The following is a 20,165-nucleotide window of genomic DNA, read 5'->3' on the forward strand; positions in this document are numbered from 1 at the left end:
CTTTAGGAAGTAAAATGTGTCTGTCAAAAACTTCAGCAAACACCATTCTTTTTTTTGGGGGGGGGCAAACATCATTCTTAATAGTGAAATGTTAAGCTAATTCTTCTTAAAACCAAGAATAAGGCAAAAGAACACCTTCTACATGAAACAGAATAAAAGGAATAGCAAGGGGAAAGAAAGAAATAAAAATCATCATTTGTAGATGATATGATTGTGGAAAAAAACACTCAAAGAATCTATAGACACAAAAAAGCATTTTTTATGGTCAGGTTTACATACAAAAGTCAACCATATTTATAATAAATGGGCAACAACAAAAACATAATTTTTAAAAAGTATTCCTTTTACAACAACAAAATCATAAAGTACCTAGAAATAAATCTATCAAAGGATATACTATGTATGGAGAAAATGATAGATTTCTAGAAAACACCTAGAAGATTAAAATCTTTGAGACAAGGATCAGTTTTATGTATACATATATATATGTCATATGACATATATGTATATATATATGACATATACATGTCAAATTTTATGCAAATCTCTAGATCTACTACACATTCAGAGAAATTTACAATAGATTTTTTAAAATTGTGGTAAAATATACGTAACATAAAATCTACCATTTTAACCATTTTCAAGAGTACAGTTCAATGGCATTAAGTAGATTCATACTGTTGTACAACCATCACCACCATCCATGTCCAGAATTTTTCATCTTCCCAAACTGAAATGCTGTCCCCACTAAATAATAACACCTCATTCTCTCCTCCTCCCAGCCCCTGGTAACCATTTTCTACTTCCTGTCTCTATGAATTTGACTACCCTAGATACTTCATAAAACCACAGTCAAAGAATATTTTCCTTTTGTATCTGCAGGGCTTTTCTTTTTTCTTTTTCTTTTCTTTTTTTTTAAGAAACTTAACAAACTGATTCCAAAACTTATATGGAAGTGCAGAAGACCCAGAAGAGCCAACACAACTCTGAGTTATATTTTAGATATAATAATATAATAACTATAAACCTAGTGTAATTGCCACAGTGTATTGTTGGATTAGGGTGCACAAACAGACTAGGAACAAAGTAGCCCTGAAATGGGAATTCATGTGAGCGCCAGAAAGGGCACTGCAGATCACTAGTAAAGGACAGTCAACTCAGTAACTGGTGCGAGAACAACCAACAATCCCTAAAGGAGATTAAAAAACAAAAATGAAATTAGATCCCTTCCTCACACTATAGACAAAAATTTCTAACAGATTCAAGAATTAAATGTGAAAGGTGAAACTCTCAAACTTTAAGAAATATATATTTCATGATCTGAAAGTAGACAAGATGCAGCAAGTGTGGAGAATAAAAGATTGATAAATTCCACTGCCATTTAAGAATTTATGTTAAAAGGCACCATAAAGAAATTATAAGACAAGGCACAGACTTGTAGAAGGTAGGTGTAACATCTATAACAACAAAGGATTAAAAAAAACAACTCTAAAAATCAGTAAGAATAAAAAAGAAAAAGAAAAAGAAAAATTGGTACAACACGTGGAGAGACGTTTCAAATGAGAGGAAATATAAGAGGCAAATAAACTTGTGAAAGCTTGTTCAGCTTTAGCAGTAATAAGGAAAATGCAATCTAAAGTCACAGCGAGAGCTCTTTACATATATGTATATACATATATGGTATTGACAAAATTAAGACTGATAAAACCATGTGTTGGTGAGGACATGGCTCCACAGGACACATGCTGCTGATGGAGGTATAAATTTGTACAATGACTTTGGAAAATAATTTGTTACAATCCGGTGAAGCTGAACATTGGCATACCCCACTCCGCATGTAAGTAGCGCAATCTCATGCTAGGTGATAGACTCTATGGAGGAGTGTTTTTCAAACAACACCTTGCAAATCACTAATGGGTCATAAAATCAGTTTAAAGGATTGAGATCAGTATTTTCAAAAAAACAACAACTGAAAATGATCAGAGACCATTACGAGTAATAGGCTCAGTATTGTTTCGTGAGATGTTTGCTTCAGTGGTGTCTGTTGGGTGTGTGTGGAGGGGGGCTCTATGGATGTGTGGGCGTCAGTGGTTGATGTAAAAATTTATTTCTTATTCTGAGTCACCGCAACTAAATTTGAAGGCCCTGTAGAAACTCTTATACCTATTCCCCAGAAAACGTGCAAGATTTTTCATAAGAGCTTTGTGCCAAATATCAAAAACACAACACAAATGTCCACTGACACTGGAGATTAAGAACGGGTAAGTAAATCGGGACATATACACACGATGCAATATTATAAACAAAGAGAACAGTTCTGCACCTACACATATCACAAGTTAGACGAACCTTAGAAACAAAATACAGTGAAAACAGGAAGCTACAGAACACCACATACACTACCCCTTACTTATCAAGCTTACAGACAATACTAAGAAATCAATAGAAACAAGCAAAAGCGTGGATCCTGAAGCCAGACCACCTGGGACCAAATCCTAGCTCTGTCACTCATTAGCACATAACCTTGGGCAACTACTTCACCTCTGTGCCTCAGTTTCCTCATCTGTGAAATGGAAATATTAACCTACCTCATGAGGTTTTGGGGATTAAAATCTGTAAAAGTGTTTGGAAGAGCGAACACACAGAAAAGAAGGAGCCGGAGTAGAATGAGAACAGAATTAGCCACGGTCTGGTTCTGCAGCGGGGGACTGGGTGCATGAGCACCGAGGCTGCACATTCGTGTACTGTTTGTATAAATGGAATATTTAAAATTTCAACAAGAGTGAGTTGCGCCATGACAAGGCTCCATGCGCTCAGGCCCAGTAATGAGACACCGAGGGCCAAGGAGGGTGACAGCCTAAGCAATTACGTACCTGGTTCTCAGCTTGTCACTCCCATACTCAGCCCAGTTCCGGAGCCAGCTGAGGAATGTCTTCTCTTTGTGCTGTTTGGCATATTGAGCCAGCAGTTCCCGCACCACAACCTGTGCAAACAGTTTATCATTTGTCAGTCATTTGTCAAGAATGAGTGTAAAAAAGTGCTGGAGTGTCTTGAAATGCTGTAGCCAGATAAGGTCTAGTGGCTTCTAGCAAACTCCTTGGAAGGAATCAGATATAAACCCCATCCTTCCAGAGGCCTCTGCTTCCCGTGGCACATGTGTGGTACTTACCCAACCACTGTCAATTCCTCCCCTACCGCTAACTTGACTAACTAGCTCACTACTTACTGCTCTCTCTTCCACCTGAGACATCAGACTCTAATGCCATTCCCGGGACCCAGTATTTTAGTTGACACTTCAAATAAAACCTACTTGCCTTCCCTGAACCAGAGAGATGGATGGTCTGTTTTCTTTTCTGCCTCTAATATTCTATGGTTGATTAGGCCTTTGGGGAACAGTATTAAAATGTATACATAAAACAAGCTCCATCAATCTTCTCCCTCGGCAGCTTTAAATTTACAATTTGGCCCTAAACTGCTGCATGCTTTTCCAGTTTTGTTTAAAAAAAGATGTCCATGTCTAGCCTGCTACAGACAGAAGCCCAGCTGACAGTTGGCTGCGAGTCCTAGACATGTCAGTGAGACCACCTTGGACCAACCTGCCGCCAAGCCGCTAGCTGACCGCCATGGTACGAGTGAGCCCAGGCTAGGCCGGCAGAAGAATGACAACCCAGGAGCCCAGCCCAAATTGCGGACCCACACAACCATGAGCTAACAACTGTGTGTTGCTTTAAGTTACTCCATTTTGGGGTGGTTCGTTACATAGTAATAAATATCTGATTCAATCACATAACAAAACAAACTTTAGAATATTTTCTTCTTTGTTTCAGATACATTGATTTTTTATAGAGATTACATAAAATGTTATATACACTTTCAATCAACAGTATATCTTAAATGATATTTTTGGTTCACATTGCTGTCTCTGATTCTTGTTATCTGTTTAATGGCTGTGTAATATTTTTGTTTGGAACCATCATAGCTAAGTAAACATTCCCATTCACTTAGATATTTAACTTGTTTCCAATTTTATACTGTCATTAATTACTTTGATATCAATATATTCAGACAAACGGCATTCATTGTCCCCCCCACCCCTTTTTGTTGGTTATTACCTGAGAATAAATCTCATGAACCCAACTGATGCAAAAATCCTTATAAAGGGCCACCCTGCCTATGAGAGGGATGCTGGAAGCATGTCAGGGCGTATTTGCCTAGGGGAACTTTATTGGCAGTGCTGGGCAGAGCCAGTCATGCAATTCATGGGACAGTCTCAACCCACAGAGGACTGTGCCACATCCAGTGTCCTGCCCAAAGCCACATACTCAAACCCATATAGCCAACTGATAGCCCAGAGCGTAACTCAGTTACACCAAAGCTTTCAGGTTCTTCCCATCTGGGCCTATGAAGGCTTACGCTCCCTGCGTCTTAAAACTAGAGAAGGCCACAGGACTTGCTTTAGACCAGTGACATGCAAGCGGGTGTGATGTTTCCAGTTATGACAGGTCCCTAACTCAGGGCTTCAGTCTGCTGGAGGCTGCCATGGTAATCCCGTGTATGGATGCAGGCATTGTCCTCTATATTGTTTTGTTTTTTTATAAATTCCTTTTGTTTTTTTGAAGTATTGTCTTGAATTCTTGAAATTATATCTCTAGATAAGTTATATTATTCATGATTTCATTTCAAGATAGTAAAGGGGGTATTACAAAATATTTTTTATAAAAAAGAGGGCATTAGGTCCCGTATGTTTAAGAATCACAGTACAAAGGTGCCTAGGTGGCTCAGCCGGTTAAGCATCCAACTCTTGATTTCTCTTGATTTTCTTGATCTCAGGGTCGTGGGATTGAGCCCCGCATTGGGCTCTACGCTCAGCATGAAGTCTGCTTGTACCTCTCCTTCTGCTCCTCCCCCCACCCCTCTCTCTCAAATAAATAAAATCTTAAAAAAAAAAAGAATCACAGTACAGTATTATGGGTCAAAGGATGTGAACATTTTTATGTCGGCTGCTATATGAAATAAGTGTAAAAACCAAAACACTCCCAGCAATGGGGGGAAATTAGCTAACTGTAACTAGAACTAAAATTAAAATTATTTGGCAATCAAGTTTCACTGACACATCACTAGGATTAAGATTTACACTGTTTTTGCTAACCTGTTACATTTATGATGGCTTTCACTCCATCTCCCTCTTGTTACAAGAGCGACATCATTCCAAGCATTAAAAATTCCTTTCTCTGATTTCCGCCCTTCCATATATTCCATATTCCACCCTTCTTCATAGCATTTATTGCTGTCTGATGATATAGAGCAAAGCAACTTGTCTCCTGGTTTCTTCTCTTTCTACTGCCTGGAAAGTAAGCGCCAGGAGGTCACAGTTTGTTCATCCTTATGCCATCAGACAACAGAAGACACAGAGTTGAGAGCAGAGGAATCTTTTCTTCCTTCCTTCCTTCCTTCCTTCCTTCCTTCCTTCCTTCCTTCCTTCCTTTCTTTCTTTCTTTCTTGAATAAATTCCCTTCCTGTTTTCAATATTTTATCCAATCTGTTCAATTCCTTAATAATTCCTTTAGGCTATTGTCACTACTTCCACCTTTCTGATTTAAGCAACTTAAATTGGAAAAAAAATTTACTCTAACTGGAACTAAAATTAGAATGATGTAATAATCCAGTTCAGGTGCTAAACTTAAGAGAAAGGACAGACAAATCGGGCTCTGGCAGCTTAGTCATTTTGGATCTTTGCTCCCTTTTCTTTCCTTTTTGTTCCTTGCTTTTGGCATCTTTCCTCTTTTTCTAGGTCATAAGACAAGAAAATATGATTTTAAAAATGAGTTTATTTCCTGCTGTTGATACTCCCTTGGTGAAAGATTAAATGATTGGAGCTATCAGCTACCATGGGGTTTGGGCATTACAGTCTCTAAACCCAATACTTTATTTGATAAATGACCAGAGAGAGGCAAAGAGATCAGTCATCATCTTGATTGGGCATGCGACAAAAATGTGCTTGTTTTCACCCATAGATGTGATCTTAAATACATTATAAATGCTATGGTGTGTGTGTGTGTGTGTGTATACATATCTAAATTTTTAACTTCCTATTTTAAAATAATTATAGACCCACAAAAAGTTGAAAACCTAAAATAGTACAGAGAGGTTTTATCTAGTCATCACCCAGATCCCCCCCCCCCCAGAGTGAAATCTTACACAGCAATAGTGATTACCAAAATCAGGAAATTCAACACAATTTTACTTGTAATAGAGATTTCACGATTTGAAAATGAACCCAGTAGTAGATCATTTTGTAAAGTGAAAGAAATATTATCTTTTTGCAATACAAGTGACTACATTCTTAGCTAAGTCTGGTGTTTTGAATACTCACACAAGATTTTCTTAAGACAACTTGTGATGTTATTTCTTTCCAGGGGACTGTTTTTGTGGTTGTGTTGTTTCTGTGGTTGTTTACACAGTTCTCTGGTTCTAAATATGAGCACTCTTTATTTTCTTCTGTGTACACTTGATTAATCCACAGTGCGCCTGCTCAGGAGCCCCTTTCCTAAGGGAACTCGAGGGGACTGGGGAGTCAGAACAGCCGTGTGCTTGCCTTTTTAAAAAGATCCCATCTGTAGGAGGAATCAAGCTAATCTACAGCCAACATTTGGAAACTATGAGTCTAAGCAATTGTGCAGAATAATGACATCATAAACATGCATTTATAATGAATATCATATGCATCAGGCAACACTGATTATATAACACCAATAAAAGTTATTATTATTATTTTTTTAGGTCAAATGGCTTTTCAAGGCACCTATGAAGCAACTAGCATTTCTACATACTAAGTATTTCACTGATTTATGGCAGGTACGGTGAAACTTGGATGAAAAAGTCTTAACGAGTCCTGTCTGCTGCCAAGACAGAAATATTGGGAGCCAATTAGAACAGAAAACACGGTGTCTAAGGAAAAGCCACCAGACATCATCCATTATGTAAAAAGGACGAGCCAGGAAGTGGGGCTGCACTCAGGCTTGAACCACATAGGGTGATGGGGCCACTCAAAGCGGCAGTACGTACGGCACTGGGACCCCAAATCACGCCCTAGGCAGGACCATCCATGTCATTTGGAGCCCAATGCAAAATGAAAATGCAGGTCCCCTTGCTCAAAAATTACAAAGAATTTCAAGATGCTGAAAGCAGAGTGTTAAACTCCAGCACAGGCCCTTCTGAGTGTGAGGTCCCATATGACTGTCCAGGTTTCACCCCATGAGGCTGGACCCAGCCGTCAGGATCTCAGTAGGGCTGCTGACACAAATGTCACTGCATGTCCCATATTTCTACTACATCGACATCTGGCAACCCTAGGTTCCTGAGGGCAGCTCAGGTGTCACTCAGGGTGTGAGACTGAAGAAAAAGCCAAGTGGACATGATTCTCCAAGCCCGTAACTTTTTTCCTCTTTTAGGTGTTAGACATCCCATCAAGGTGAGATTTCTTTGAGGGGAACTTTTAAAAAATTCCCTGGCTAGAAGAAAAGGAAGGAAGGAAGGAAGGAAGGAAGGAAGGAAGGAAGGAAGGAAGGAAGGAAGGAAGGGACAGGGAGAGGGAGGGAGGAGGAATGGAGGGAAAGGAGAGGTGAGGAGAAGAGAGGAAGAGCTGTTTTAACACAGAAACCCACATGTACAATGCTCTGAGTAATTGTTGGGCCTTAAACGTGGATTTGAACTTTATACTTTAGGAGGAGGGACAGACCCAAAGCCGTGATGTAAGCCCAGTGAAAACTCCTGCACTGCTCAGTAGAGCTTAGGAGTGGTCAGTTTTTTGGTTTGGTTTTTTTGTTTTGTTTTGTTTTGGTTAAATCTGGATTAAATTTAACTTATTTTCCCAATGTCTCCTCCCAGTAGGAAATGAAGTACATCCCTGTGGTTTCCTTCCTTCATGCCACCCACATTTACAGAACACGCACTGTGTGCAAGGCACCCACTGCCGATATTGAGCATGGTGGGGATTACAAAGAAGAGTAGGAAACATCTGTCCCGCAAGTGGCAAGGTAAGCTTCATTCATTTGTTCATTCATGTGTTTAATACCTAATAGTAACAACTGCCTTTTTTTTTTTTTTGAGCACCTACTAAGGCTAAGATCTGTTCCCAACTCTTGACGTGGAATGACTAATTTAATCCTCCTGACAACTTTGGGTAGTTAACAGAATCATCCCATTGCCCAGATAAGGCGACTGAGGCCTAGAAAGGTTAGGCAAGTTGCCAGGCTCACACAGCTAGGAAGTGGTGGAGTTGGGACTGAAGCCCAGAGCCCATGCTTTTCATAATTCCACACTGCACTGCACTTCCTGTGCGCAAGGCTGTGTGCTGGGCACCAGGGGCACCGAGAGAATGCAAGAAGCCAGTGTGCTGGGGAGACTGTCAGGAGGACAGAATAATGGGATGAGGGTGACAGAGGTGACTTCAAAGTTCACTGGGTACGGTGTGGGGCAGTGCAGGGAGGGGCACTAGCAACCAAGGCCCTCACACTTGGCGACAGTTCTGCCGGGGAGAAGGAAGTGGGGAGGGGAGACGAGGGCTTTCCCCCTGCAGGAGGAGCACCTTTAAAGGCATAAGCGTGGAGAAGCATGGGCACCCGGAGTGTGAGCAGGCCGGGGCTGGCTGGTAAGAGCAGACTCCACGCCGAGGGGCATGACCAGGACGGCAGACCCGGGGGCTGAAGGGAATGAAGTAGCAGGAGGCTGCCTGAGGAGCCATCCCTGCTGTCGAATTCCTGACCCACAGAACCCATGAGCGCAGTGAAGTGCTTGTGGTTTTATGCCACCAAGTCTGGAAGTTTGGCGAGTATTAAGCAGCGACAGACAACAGGACAGGAAATTCTTCCAGTCCCCATTCACCCTTTATCCTCCTCTTCCATTGTCTACCTCTCTTTCTCTCTTAATCCCTCCCCTGCCTGTCCTCCTTCTCCTCTTCCTCCTCCTCCTCCTTCTCTCCACCCCCACCCCCTTCTCTCCTTCCCTCTCTGCTCACTGATTCGCCACCAGGCCTGATGCCTTTCCGTGCACCTGGACCACATGATATCAGCCTGCTCCTGCCATGTACTCTCGCCCTGAGCTGCTGTGGCCCCAGGCCGCACCCGGCTCTCGCACCTGGGCCTTGCTCTCCTTCCACAGATTTGACTTGATCTTCTGCTCTGGTGCTGGACAGAGCCTTCCTGCTTTCTGCCTTAACCCTAATCTCGGCTGCTTCTGGAAACACTGCCCATAGCTACAAGGAAAGCCCCTTGCCTGGCCCAGCCCAAACCAGGCCCCTTGCATCACAGCACCCACTAAGCATTTACTAAGCATCTATTATGCGCCCTGCACTATACTAGCAACCAGTTAACATTACTGAGCTTTTCATTATACGTGCCAATAACCACAGTTAATGCTTTGCCTGTGTTCTCTCATTTAATCCTTATAACACCCCTATAGAGTCTGGGTTATCACCTCCACTTTTAAAATGTAGAAGGGGCCTCCAAGAGACAAGGAACTTATCTCTATTTAATGCTATATAAATAAAGCTCCATATAAATATGGATTATATCAAAGAAACTATATAAATAAAACGACGAACCCACTGACCATGGAATTTGTAATCAAATGGAGAATAAGCAACACCAGGACACAGCCTTGAGTGAGCCCCTACTGTGTGCTGAGTATTTGATGGGAGTAATTACAAGAGTCCTACCGGGTGCGGATGATGCCCGGGGTGCAGGTGGGGGCTCAGAGAGGCTAAGCCAAGGGTTTCACAATCAGTCAGGGTGGGCAAATCTGGCCCCCGAGGCCTCCCTCCCAGGCTTCCAAGAAGGCCTTCCTCCAGAGCCTCCTCCTTTGTGGGTTCTGTAGTGACAGATCAGATGTGGGGACTTCCTGCCGCTACAGGTCAGCCCCAAACCCTGAAGCCTGGCAGGCAAACTCTCAGGAATGTGCTGGACTACAAGAAGGGAGCTCCTAAAGCCTACCCCCTCTCCTCACTCCTCCCCAGGGACCGGCCCAACCTCATCCATCAGCTTCTGTGGCCATGTTTGCTAGAGCAGAAGCTTTCAAAGGAGGTAAGCAGGCTAGGGCTGGAGGTCTGCACCTACTGAGTGCCAGGCTCTGTGGCTCAGCATATCCCACAGACATGTTTTCTTTGACCTCTCCCTGCCCGCCCTTTCACATTAAGAACAAACGATGTGTTTCCTCTTCTCTTGCAAAATTGGAATTTCTGGAGAGCCTGAACCCATGTTCCCTTGAGGCAGCAGTCAGTGGAAAGTAAGCAGCAGCAGCCCCCTGGAGAGGGCAGGGGCCCATTGCGCTCTGAGATTTCAGGGGCCTGCTGCAGTTACCTGGGTCTCTGCCTGGCCCTGAAGACCCTTGATCTGGTAACCCGTGGCATGGGCCTCATCCAAGGATGCCAAGGATCTCCATGCAGCCAGTGTAAGGAGCCTGGGAGTGGGCCTGCTGCAGTTACCTGGGTCTCTGCCTGGCCCTGAAGACCCTTGATCTGGTAACCCGTGGCATGGGCCTCATCCAAGGATGCCAAGGATCTCCATGCAGCCAGTGTAAGGAGCCTGGGAGTGGGCCCCTGACCCCCACCTCTGTCCCTTCCCACTTCCTGGCCTCATCAATCAGCCACCTGTGGCCAGCACAGTTCTCCTTGAATGGTGGTGCCCAGCTCAGGAACACACTTTGTAGGACAGGGGCTACTGGTCAGCTGTCTGCGACTAGCTACCATTGGCCCCCACACAGTCTTTGCTTTCTGGCCCACACCTTGTCTCACTGAAGAGGTAGAAAATGCCCAGTGCTCACCCCCAGCTCCCATGCAGCTAGGTCATTGGCAAATTGCACCGTCCTCGCCAGTGAGATCTCAGAGGAATTCCGCTGATGGTTTCTGGGCAAGGTTTCTGGAATGCCCTTTAAGATGCAGATGAGACCATCCAGGAACCTCTCCAATGTCGGTGGAGTTGAATGCTGGAAAGAGGCTTGGGCCTTAAGGGCAGACAGGTCACTGAGCCAGCTCTGGGGTTACCATGGAGGATGATACTCGTTCTTATGGTTTAGGCCACGTTGGCGGGTAAGTGTATTACATGCAGCCAGCTGTGTCCTGACTGCTAACCCCACTGGCAGCTGGGTCCAAGTTGAACTCCCCGACTCTATCTTGTCCACTTTCCCCAGTGTACACCTGCTGCTGTTGTCCCAGGTCTTCTCAGCCCCATCCCCCCAACCTTGCCTTCCAACCCCTCCCCTCTCCCCTCTCCCTGCTCCATGCGCTCCTATCTGCCCCTTACAGCAAGCTTCCCTGCAGTGCACGCATGTGTGTTCAGCCTCTCCTGAAGCCCACCCCCTAACAACAACAAAGCTTGTCCAGTGGAGTTGGTTGGAGTAGATATTACTGGTACACTTATTTTCTTTTATTCAAAAGGGTAAGTAACTGAAGTTTTACATCTGGACTAAATAAATAAATAAATAAATGAAGGTAATGAGGAGAATGTTAAGAAAGGAAATCCTACGAAGTTTTCTGTATCTTGAGTAAGGCGCAAACCCTTTCGGAAGGAAAACAAAAATTCTCCTTAACCCTCAATGTTGACTTAAGTTGTTTCAAATTATAATGTTACTTGAACATGTTCAAACATTTAACTAGATATAAACACCTTATGTTTGTGGCTCTGGTTCAATTATAAACTATGAAATTAAATACAAGCAAAACTATAAAACTAATGAGATTCATATCAACAGCCCTAATAATATGTGGCAGACTGTTTTGCAGCATGAACTTGGCCCTCCACGGCTGTGTGGGTTCCTGGGGATGGGTTATGCCCACGCCTCTGAGGGCTGGGGGAAAGAGGCCCTTCCCCTTCCAGGCTCAGACTACGAAATCTTCCTGCAGCAGCACGTCATAGCAGCCCTTGGCCTTCACTTGGCACAAACGCATTGTTTTAGTCATAGAAAACCTACATTTGTTCTTCTCTCGTGGGTTCCTGGTGACCAAGGCGATATTACTTGGTGCCAAAGGGCTTGTAAATTTAAAGGCGAAGGCCAGAACCCCACGGCAGTCTCTGGTTATATGGTTGTTATCCAGACAATCTACATAACTCACTTGGACTATTTCTCTTTAGATTATCATCAGAATTAAAACAAATAATTAACACATTCTCATAAAGAACTCATAGATCCCAACTTGAAAAACAATGCCAAAACCAATCTCGCTGTAGAGAAAATGAAGTCACCTGGGAGAGCGGAGAAATAAAGATAAACAAGTGGGCCAGATTCAGAAGGCTCCCTTTTTCCAAAATCTCACACATGGGGCCCTTGGGGAGAGCTTTCACTATTTAGATGCTAAAACATCTGGTTTTGAAAACACTGGTGCCAGCTTTGGGTATTGGTCATTGGATTTAGAAATAGAAAAATAGAATGCCTGTTCGAATTACTTTGCTTGGCTTTTCTAAGAAGGGCATCACCCAAAAGTCCCTCCAAGTTCCCCCAAATGATCACATTTTGTAAATGCTTCATGTCAGTTCTATGCCCTAAGCAGAACTTCAAGCTGTCCTCCTCACTCCATTTCAATGCCACCACCCTGGCCTGGACACCACCATGTTCCTCAAGGGTGAGACTTGGTCCCAAGCCCACTCTCGGCTGCTCCACGCATGGACTTCACAGCTTTGACTAGGCCAGCCTCGGCCTGCCTCTCTGGTCTCAGTTCACACACCTCCCCCCAGTTTTTGCTGCCATCACCAGAGGTGCTTTTGGACGTAACTCCCTATCTGTAGGTCTTAGGGAAGATCCTTTGAACCATTTGCCCCTGATTCTGCTGGATCCAGCAGGCCCTCAGCCTACCCCCTTGTTTTCTCTCTCCGAGAGCCCTCAGATTAGGAAGGCATTGTTGGTGGGAATGCAAGCTGGTACAGCCACTCTGGAAAACAGTGTGGAGGTCCCTTAAAAAGTTAAAAATTGAGCTACCCTATGACCCAGCCATTGCACTACTGGGTGTTTACCCCAAAGATACAGACGTAGTGAAGAGAAGGGCCATATGCACCCCAATGTTCATAGCAGCATTGTCCACAATAGCTAAATCATGGAAGGAGCCGAGATGCCCTTCAACAGATGACTGGATTAAGAAGCTGTGGTCCATATATACAATGGAATATTACTCAGCCATCAGAAAGAACGAGTCCTCAACATTTGCTGCAACATGGACGGCACTGGAGGAGATAATGCTAAGTGAAATAAGTCAAGCAGAGAAAGACAATTATCATATGATTTCTCTCATCTATGGAACATAAGAACTAGGATGATCGGTAGGGGAAGAAAGGGATAAAGAAAGGGGGGTAATCAGAAGGGGGAATGAAACATGAGAGACTATGGACTCTGGGAAACAAACTGAGGGCTTCAGAGGGGAGGGGGGTGGGGGAATGGGATAGACTGGTGATGGGTAGTAAAGAGGGCACGTATTGCATGGTGCAGTGGGTGTTATACACAACTAATGAATCATCGAACTTTACATTGGAAACCGGGGGATGTACTGTATGGTGACTAACATAATATAATAAAAAATCATTAAAAAAAAAAAAAAAGGAAGGCAGCTGATCCTTCAGGTAAACAGACGTGTCATCCACAACCCCATCACCTCTGTACCACCTGCTCCTCTTGTCATCCTGATCTCAGGCACTTTAGAACTGATGCTCCATGGCCCTGAGATTGGGTTTGACCCAAACTTCACCTTTGTTTTTAGGGATATCTGTACTTTTCTCCTACTGCCATCTCAACTTCTCCACCTGCTGCTCAGCTATAGCCAGAAGGCTGGGGCCCCAGGGAGAATGTTCTTTCTGGTTTACTCTGTGGGTCCTTCCAGGGGCAGGGGGAGTCCAGGTTTAGCAGCCTGAGGTCCTGTCCTAACTTAACATCATACTGGTCCCAAGGCCCCATTCTAGCCCCTGAGGTTCTGCTTGTCTGGGAGAAGAAGAATGTGGAATTCTCTCCAGTGGTAGGGGTGGAGAGAACACTAAGGCTAGAGGGTGAGGCGTGTGCATGCCTGTGTGCACGTGTGTGCACATGCATGTGAGAGAAGGGGGGGACTGATCTTCGTTGTCTCTTTCAGAGAGGCTTTCCTTTCTTTGTTACTCTTCATTCCTTCTCTTTTTTCACTTTCATATTTAAAGGAGGGATTTTTTAAGAAAATGGTTTTTAAATATACCTTATTTTAAAAATTCAAGCCATATTAAATGGTCTTAAATAAAAAGTAAACCTCTCTTGCCCAATCCCTTTTTTCTAAGACCTCACTCCATAAATAACCATTTTTAAGTGAGGTTTGTTCTGCCAGAAGGAGACACTTCCAAGTGTCAAGCTGAAACAGATTCTCGTGTCCTGTTTTAGTTTGCATATTATCTGGAGCATGCTTTTCTTGAGTGATTTTATTTTTCCTGAAATCTTAAAGGACTCTCCACGCCTTGTTTCAAGAAGAAACATATGCCTTTTCCATCCCATCACTAAGATCTTCCTGCTTTTTAATCATTCTATTTGTTGAACCAAAATCATTTCCTTCTGAAGCCATTCTTTTGATCCCTCTGACTTCCTGTTCTAATTGGGACTAATTGTGTCCCAGGCTCACCACACCACTACTCCCCAGCTATTTCTTTATACATATTCCTCTTGGATTAGCTCCAGAAAGCATACATGTCTTTCTAATTATTAATTCCTTTTATGCTTTTTTGCAGTTCATCTATAAGTAATGTGTTTTTTTTTTTCAAAAAGTGCACAGCAGGTAAACTTCATGAGCAATTGAATATCTGTAAGTCTTTATTTTGCCTCATATTTGATCAATAATTTGGCTAGCTACGAAATTTTAATTCAGGATAACTTTCTTCTGAATTCCAAAGGCATTGTTCCATTTTATTCTAGAGCCTTGCCACTCAAGATGTGGTCTGCAGACGAGCAGCCTCAGCATTACCTAGGAGCTTGCTGGAAATGCAGAACCCCAGAGCCACCCCAGAATCTGAATGTGAACAGGATCTCCAGGGATGTGTGGATGTGTTAAACTTGTGTTGTTCTAGCCTTCAGCACTGCTGCTAAAAGGGCTGAGCCAATCTGATCTCTTTTCTTGGTAAGTAATCTGATATTTTTTTTCAGTCTAAGGTTTGGGAAACCTCTTTTTGTCCTTACCCAGTGATCTAAAATTCTCCAGGCTGTTTTTAGGCTCTTTTCAGATCTGGAAAATCTTCTTTTATTTCTCTAATTTTGTCTGCCTGTCTGTATTCTCTGTTTTCTTTTTCAGGAATGTCATTGATTTCCTTGATTGATCATCCATATCTTTTATTTCCTCTTTATTTCCCTTCATTTGGTTTTTCTGATCTTCATTCTGAAAAACTTTTCTCAAATTTATCTTTCAGCAAAATTTTAAAATTTTGCAAATGTCTAATTTTAATTTACTGTGTTTCTCTGTACTATGGTTACTATGGTTTAATGTAATGCTCATTTGTCATAGCAGGCTGTTCTTGTTTTATGGATGCAGTGTTGTCACAAACTCTAAGGATACTAATTAGTTTTCATTTCTCTGTTTTGTTTCTTACAGTGCCAGTAGTTCTGTTTGTTCATCTTGCTCCTTCATTTTCATGTTGTTGGTTTCCCTTGAATGCCTGATCACCCTCATTAGAAAATATTATGGAATTATTGTTCATTTGCTTAGGTATGATGATGGTATTGTACTCAGTAAGAAACTGTCTTTATTTTAGAAAATGAATGCTGAAGTTTTTACAGATGTCTGCAATTTACTTTCACATGGCTACACACACACACACACACACACACATACACAGAATAAGAAAGAGGACATTTAGGGGCACCCTGGGTGGCTCAGTCAGTTAAGCATCTAACTCTTGATTTCTGCTCAGAACATGATCTCAGGGTCCTGAGATCAATCCCTGCATTGTGCTCCATGTTGGGCTTGGAGCCTGCTTAAGATTCTCTCTCTCTGTCTCCCTCTGCCTCTTCACCACCCCCTCCCGCCCCCAAGCAAGCACGCTCTCCCTTTCTCTGAAAGAAAAGAAAGAAAGAAAGAAAGAAAGAAAGAAAGAAAGAAAGAAAGAAAGAAAGAAAGAAAGAAAGAAAAAAGAAAGAGGACATTTAAATATAGCAAAGTATTAACACTTAGAAGTGGCAGATCTACTCAAGTAGAGAATATAATCCAAGTGTTACTGTACTAGTCTTCCCATTTTTCTCTTGAAATTTCTACTTGAAATTTTTCTAAGTAAAAGTTGGAAATAACAAGAAAAACAAAATAATACCTGAATATCCTTGGGAAAATACCCTTGGAGGCCTAAAATCTCTAAGGAATCAGATTTCTTATAGGAAACCAGATACACAGTCTTTAAGCAAGTCAGACCATAGGTCATTTGCATTTTTGCATATTTCTCTACTTGCAGAGTAATGAACAATGTATGCAAAGCCTCTGACTGATAATCTTTAGGAAATCTGCCAGAGTGGATTAGGAAGGCACCTGCCCTGTTGTATCTCTAATGAAGCAAAGAAAGTTATAATGGGATTTCATGGGTGTGGGTCATAATTGGATTTGGTGGAGGACATAATTAAATTTCACCCAGGGCCTACAACCTCTGCCCCAGGAAAATAATGAAAGGGTCAGAGGACCTTCCATCTTGCTTAAAGGGAAATAGGTAAAGGCTGCAGAAACTCTATAGTGTATGCCTACTCTTTCCCATCTCCTCAATCATGGGACAGCAGCCCCACCACTTTCAAGATCATTAGAGTTTCACCTTGGGGCAGAGGGTTGAAAGCACTGTAGATAACACTGGAATGCTATGAAACTCACTGACCAATTTCTGCTATCCCCTAGTCTCCTAAATTTTCTATCTCTACTTCAGGAAGTAGAACCAAAGCAAAATCCAGCCCAGAGAAAGGTAGCCTCCCCAGTATGGGCAGATTCCAACACTCAAGCGGAAGGCCAGGTTGACCAGTTCAGGCAGCCAGAGCCACCTCTCTATCACTGTGTGGGAGAGGTATCTCCCATTGTGTGGCCTGAAAGCTCTGGGTACAAAATAGGACTTGTCAACTGACAGGTGTCCTGTAGGGTGTGTCAATTGGTGGCAAGCAGGCAGGCTGACCCTCCCCCCAGCACAAAACTTAATGTGTGTAGAGGTCTTGGTCTCTCACCCAAGGAGACCAAGCCCTTCCTTGGAAGGCTGTCAAATGTCCTTTTCCAGAACAGTTTCCAGAATTGTGGCAGATGTTACTAGTGTAGTGAAGGTTTCTGATGCGGGAGCCCAGCCATCCTGCAGCTAGGCAGGGCTTTACAGAAATGCCTGGCTCTCTGCCCCAATCCCTCTCCTGCTCTCAATCCCCGTGATTCAGGGTCTTTCCAGAGATACCCAAAAGTAACGACTCTCACCACCAGCCCTCTCCACTTGGGTTGACCCATCATTCCCACCCCATCTGCTTTCCATTCTCCAGAAAGAGGTCAAGTTCCTTGGTCCTCTGATGGCCCCTTTCCCACAGCCAGTGTCCCTGCAGATCTGTTCCTTTCTATTCTTTCTTCCAGTTATTTCAATGGGATTTGACGAGGAAGGAGCAGTAATGTGGGTGTTCATGTCATCATCCTCCTGAACCAGTTCTTCCTTCGGTTTTCAGTCGTCCTATTCATGCTGTAGTGTCTAAATAGCTTCTTCTTTCTTCCTAACTCTGGATGCCTTGGGATCACTTCCCCACCCACCACACCTTTCACCTTCCGTCTTCCTAGCAAATCAGGAAGGGCATCTGCCTTATCTTACCACACCACTGCAAAAAAGAGTACAGCAGGCCAGAGACTGCTATTCTTGGAAAGGCCTGTTCGCAAGGATAGTGCTTGGCTGGCATCTGGGAACTTGGATTTGGGGAGAGTTCCCACCATTTCCTGACTGATAAGTGTGGCTCACTGTGACTAAACTGTTTGTGCAAACACTATGGTTTATGCTGACCACCTGTTTTCCTTCTCAAAGTCTGGAATTTTGAGGTACGCTAAGTAGAGGGGACCTACATGACCAGCCCCCAATAAAAACCTTGCATACTGAGTGTCTAATGCACTTCCCTACTACACAATATTTCACATATACTGTCACAATTATTGCTGGAAGAGTTAAGTATGTCCTGTGTAACTCCAGTGGGAGAGGAGTCTTAGAAACTCATGTCTGGTTTCCTTCAGACTTTGTCCCATGTGCCTTTTACCTTTGCTAATTTTGTGTTTTATCCTTTTGCTACAATAAATCCTAACTCAGAGTATGACTACATGCTGGGTCCTGTGAGTCCTAGAGAACTGTCAAACCTGAGGGTGATCTGGGGACTCCTGACACATACTATTTATAAAATAAATGTTTCTGCCTAAGAATAATCATGGTTTGAGGTAGTATTTTTCGGGCACATGTCCGAAAGATGTCTGTCTGGAAAACTGGCCAAAGAAGGTCATTACTGGTTTTAAGGTCGCTGGTTATCTCCTTTCTGGAAGACTGAGCCATTCCTGGCTTCCTTCCTCAGCCTGGGCCTTGAAGGCCTTCCATGGGGTCTCACTGCAAGGATGCTCTGCCTTTTTGTGCTGCCACGCAAGTCTTCCTGGGTAGGCAGCTCAGCCTCCCTCTTGCCCAGCATCCCTGCATTACTGCCCCACCGTGGTTCACAGTCCCTCCCTCTCCTTGCCCATTCTCCCATTTACGTGACAAATAGCAAGCCGTCCCTATCTTTCCCTATGCTTCCATTTTCATTCATAGTTAGAAACTGTGACCATCCCCTAAGTAAATTCAACAATCTGTCCATGGTGCCCACAAGCTAGAGCTTGCAGTGAAAGCACTGAATCATAATTTCAGACTCAGATGACACCGAACCACATGCTAAAGTTTAAAACACACTCCCAGAAGAGAAAGTTGTTGAAAAACCACACACTTGATCACCAGCTGAGATGGAGAATGTGAAGTAGTGTAATGTCTGATTATTGAATATTCTTTTTTTTAATAAAAGGTTTATTTGAGAGAGAGAGGGCACAAGCAGGAGGGGCAGAGGAAGAGGGTGAGAGAATCTCAAGCAGACTCCATGCCAAGGGTAGAGCCCAACGTGGGGCTCAGTCTCAGGACCCCAAGATCATGACCTGAGCTGAAACCAATAGTCAGACGTTTAACCAACTGTGCCACACAGGTGCCCCTCTGATTCCTGAATAGTCTTAAGGAGAGGTTTTTTAAAGCAACATTTAGGTAGGAGGGAGACAAAAAAGCAGGCAACTGTTAATCTAGCCCAAATTAAATGGCAGTTCTTAACTACAGATATCTCTAAAAGCTAAAATAATAAGGGGGCAGGGGAAAGCTGCCACTAAGTACCCTCTAACATTTAGTTTCCAGTAGACTAAACTTACAACTGAATAGCATTCCAGAAATGTCTGTACTACTCTTTAAGTTAGCCAATTTTTCATGATCAAAATGTTTTTCATTAAAAAATTCATTTCAATATAAAATTTTTCAAACATCCAGAGCCTTTACAACATAAAGATAACTATCTCCAACATTTTGATGTATTTCTTTTTTTAATATTTCTTTTTAAACTTACCCATGCAAAGGTTTCTGTTCTTTTTTGTTTAACTTTTTATTTTTTTAAAGATTTTATTTATTTATTTGACAGAGAGAGAGACAGCCAGTGAGAGAGGGAACACAAGCAGGGGAGTGGGAGAGGAAGAAGCAGGCTTCCAGCGGAGGAGCCTGATGTGGGGCTCGATCCCAGAACGCTGGGATCACACCCTGAGCCGAAGGCAGATGTTTAATGACTGTGCCACCCAGGCGCCCCTAACTTTTTATTTTTATGTAATTGTATGAATGCAGATGTAAGAAATGATTCAGAGAGACCTCATGTACCCTCCACCATAACATCTTGCGAAACACTGCACTGTTTACAGTTCAATATCACAATCAGGAAAAATGATGCTGGTACAATCCACAGAACTCACTCAGCTTTTGCTAGTTTTACATGCAGGTGTGTGTGTGTGTGTGTGTTTAGTTCCCTGCAGTTTTATCACATGTGTACATCTATGTGACCACCGCATAACGAGACACGGAACAGTTCCACCCCCAGGATCCCTCATGCTACCTTTGTCTAATCACAGCCACTTGCCTCTCTTTTCCCTCCCTCACTGCTGGCGA

At 43.1% G+C, this 20,165-nt stretch overlaps 1 protein-coding gene across 2 annotated transcripts in view; it reads right to left on the bottom strand.

Moving 5' to 3' along the window:
• ACOXL (acyl-CoA oxidase like) overlaps window positions 1–20,165 on the bottom strand; it is a 330,346-nt gene that overhangs the window by 105,570 nt on the left and 204,611 nt on the right. For both annotated transcript variants that reach the window (XM_057309096.1, XM_057309097.1), the window contains exon 14: window positions 2,874–2,983. In XM_057309096.1, the coding sequence (XP_057165079.1) occupies window positions 2,874–2,983 (110 nt within the window). The remainder of the gene's footprint in view (window positions 1–2,873; window positions 2,984–20,165) is intronic.

Source organism: Ursus arctos, unplaced genomic scaffold, assembly GCF_023065955.2.
Source record: "Ursus arctos isolate Adak ecotype North America unplaced genomic scaffold, UrsArc2.0 scaffold_8, whole genome shotgun sequence".
Classification (NCBI taxonomy): Eukaryota; Metazoa; Chordata; class Mammalia; order Carnivora; family Ursidae; genus Ursus; species Ursus arctos.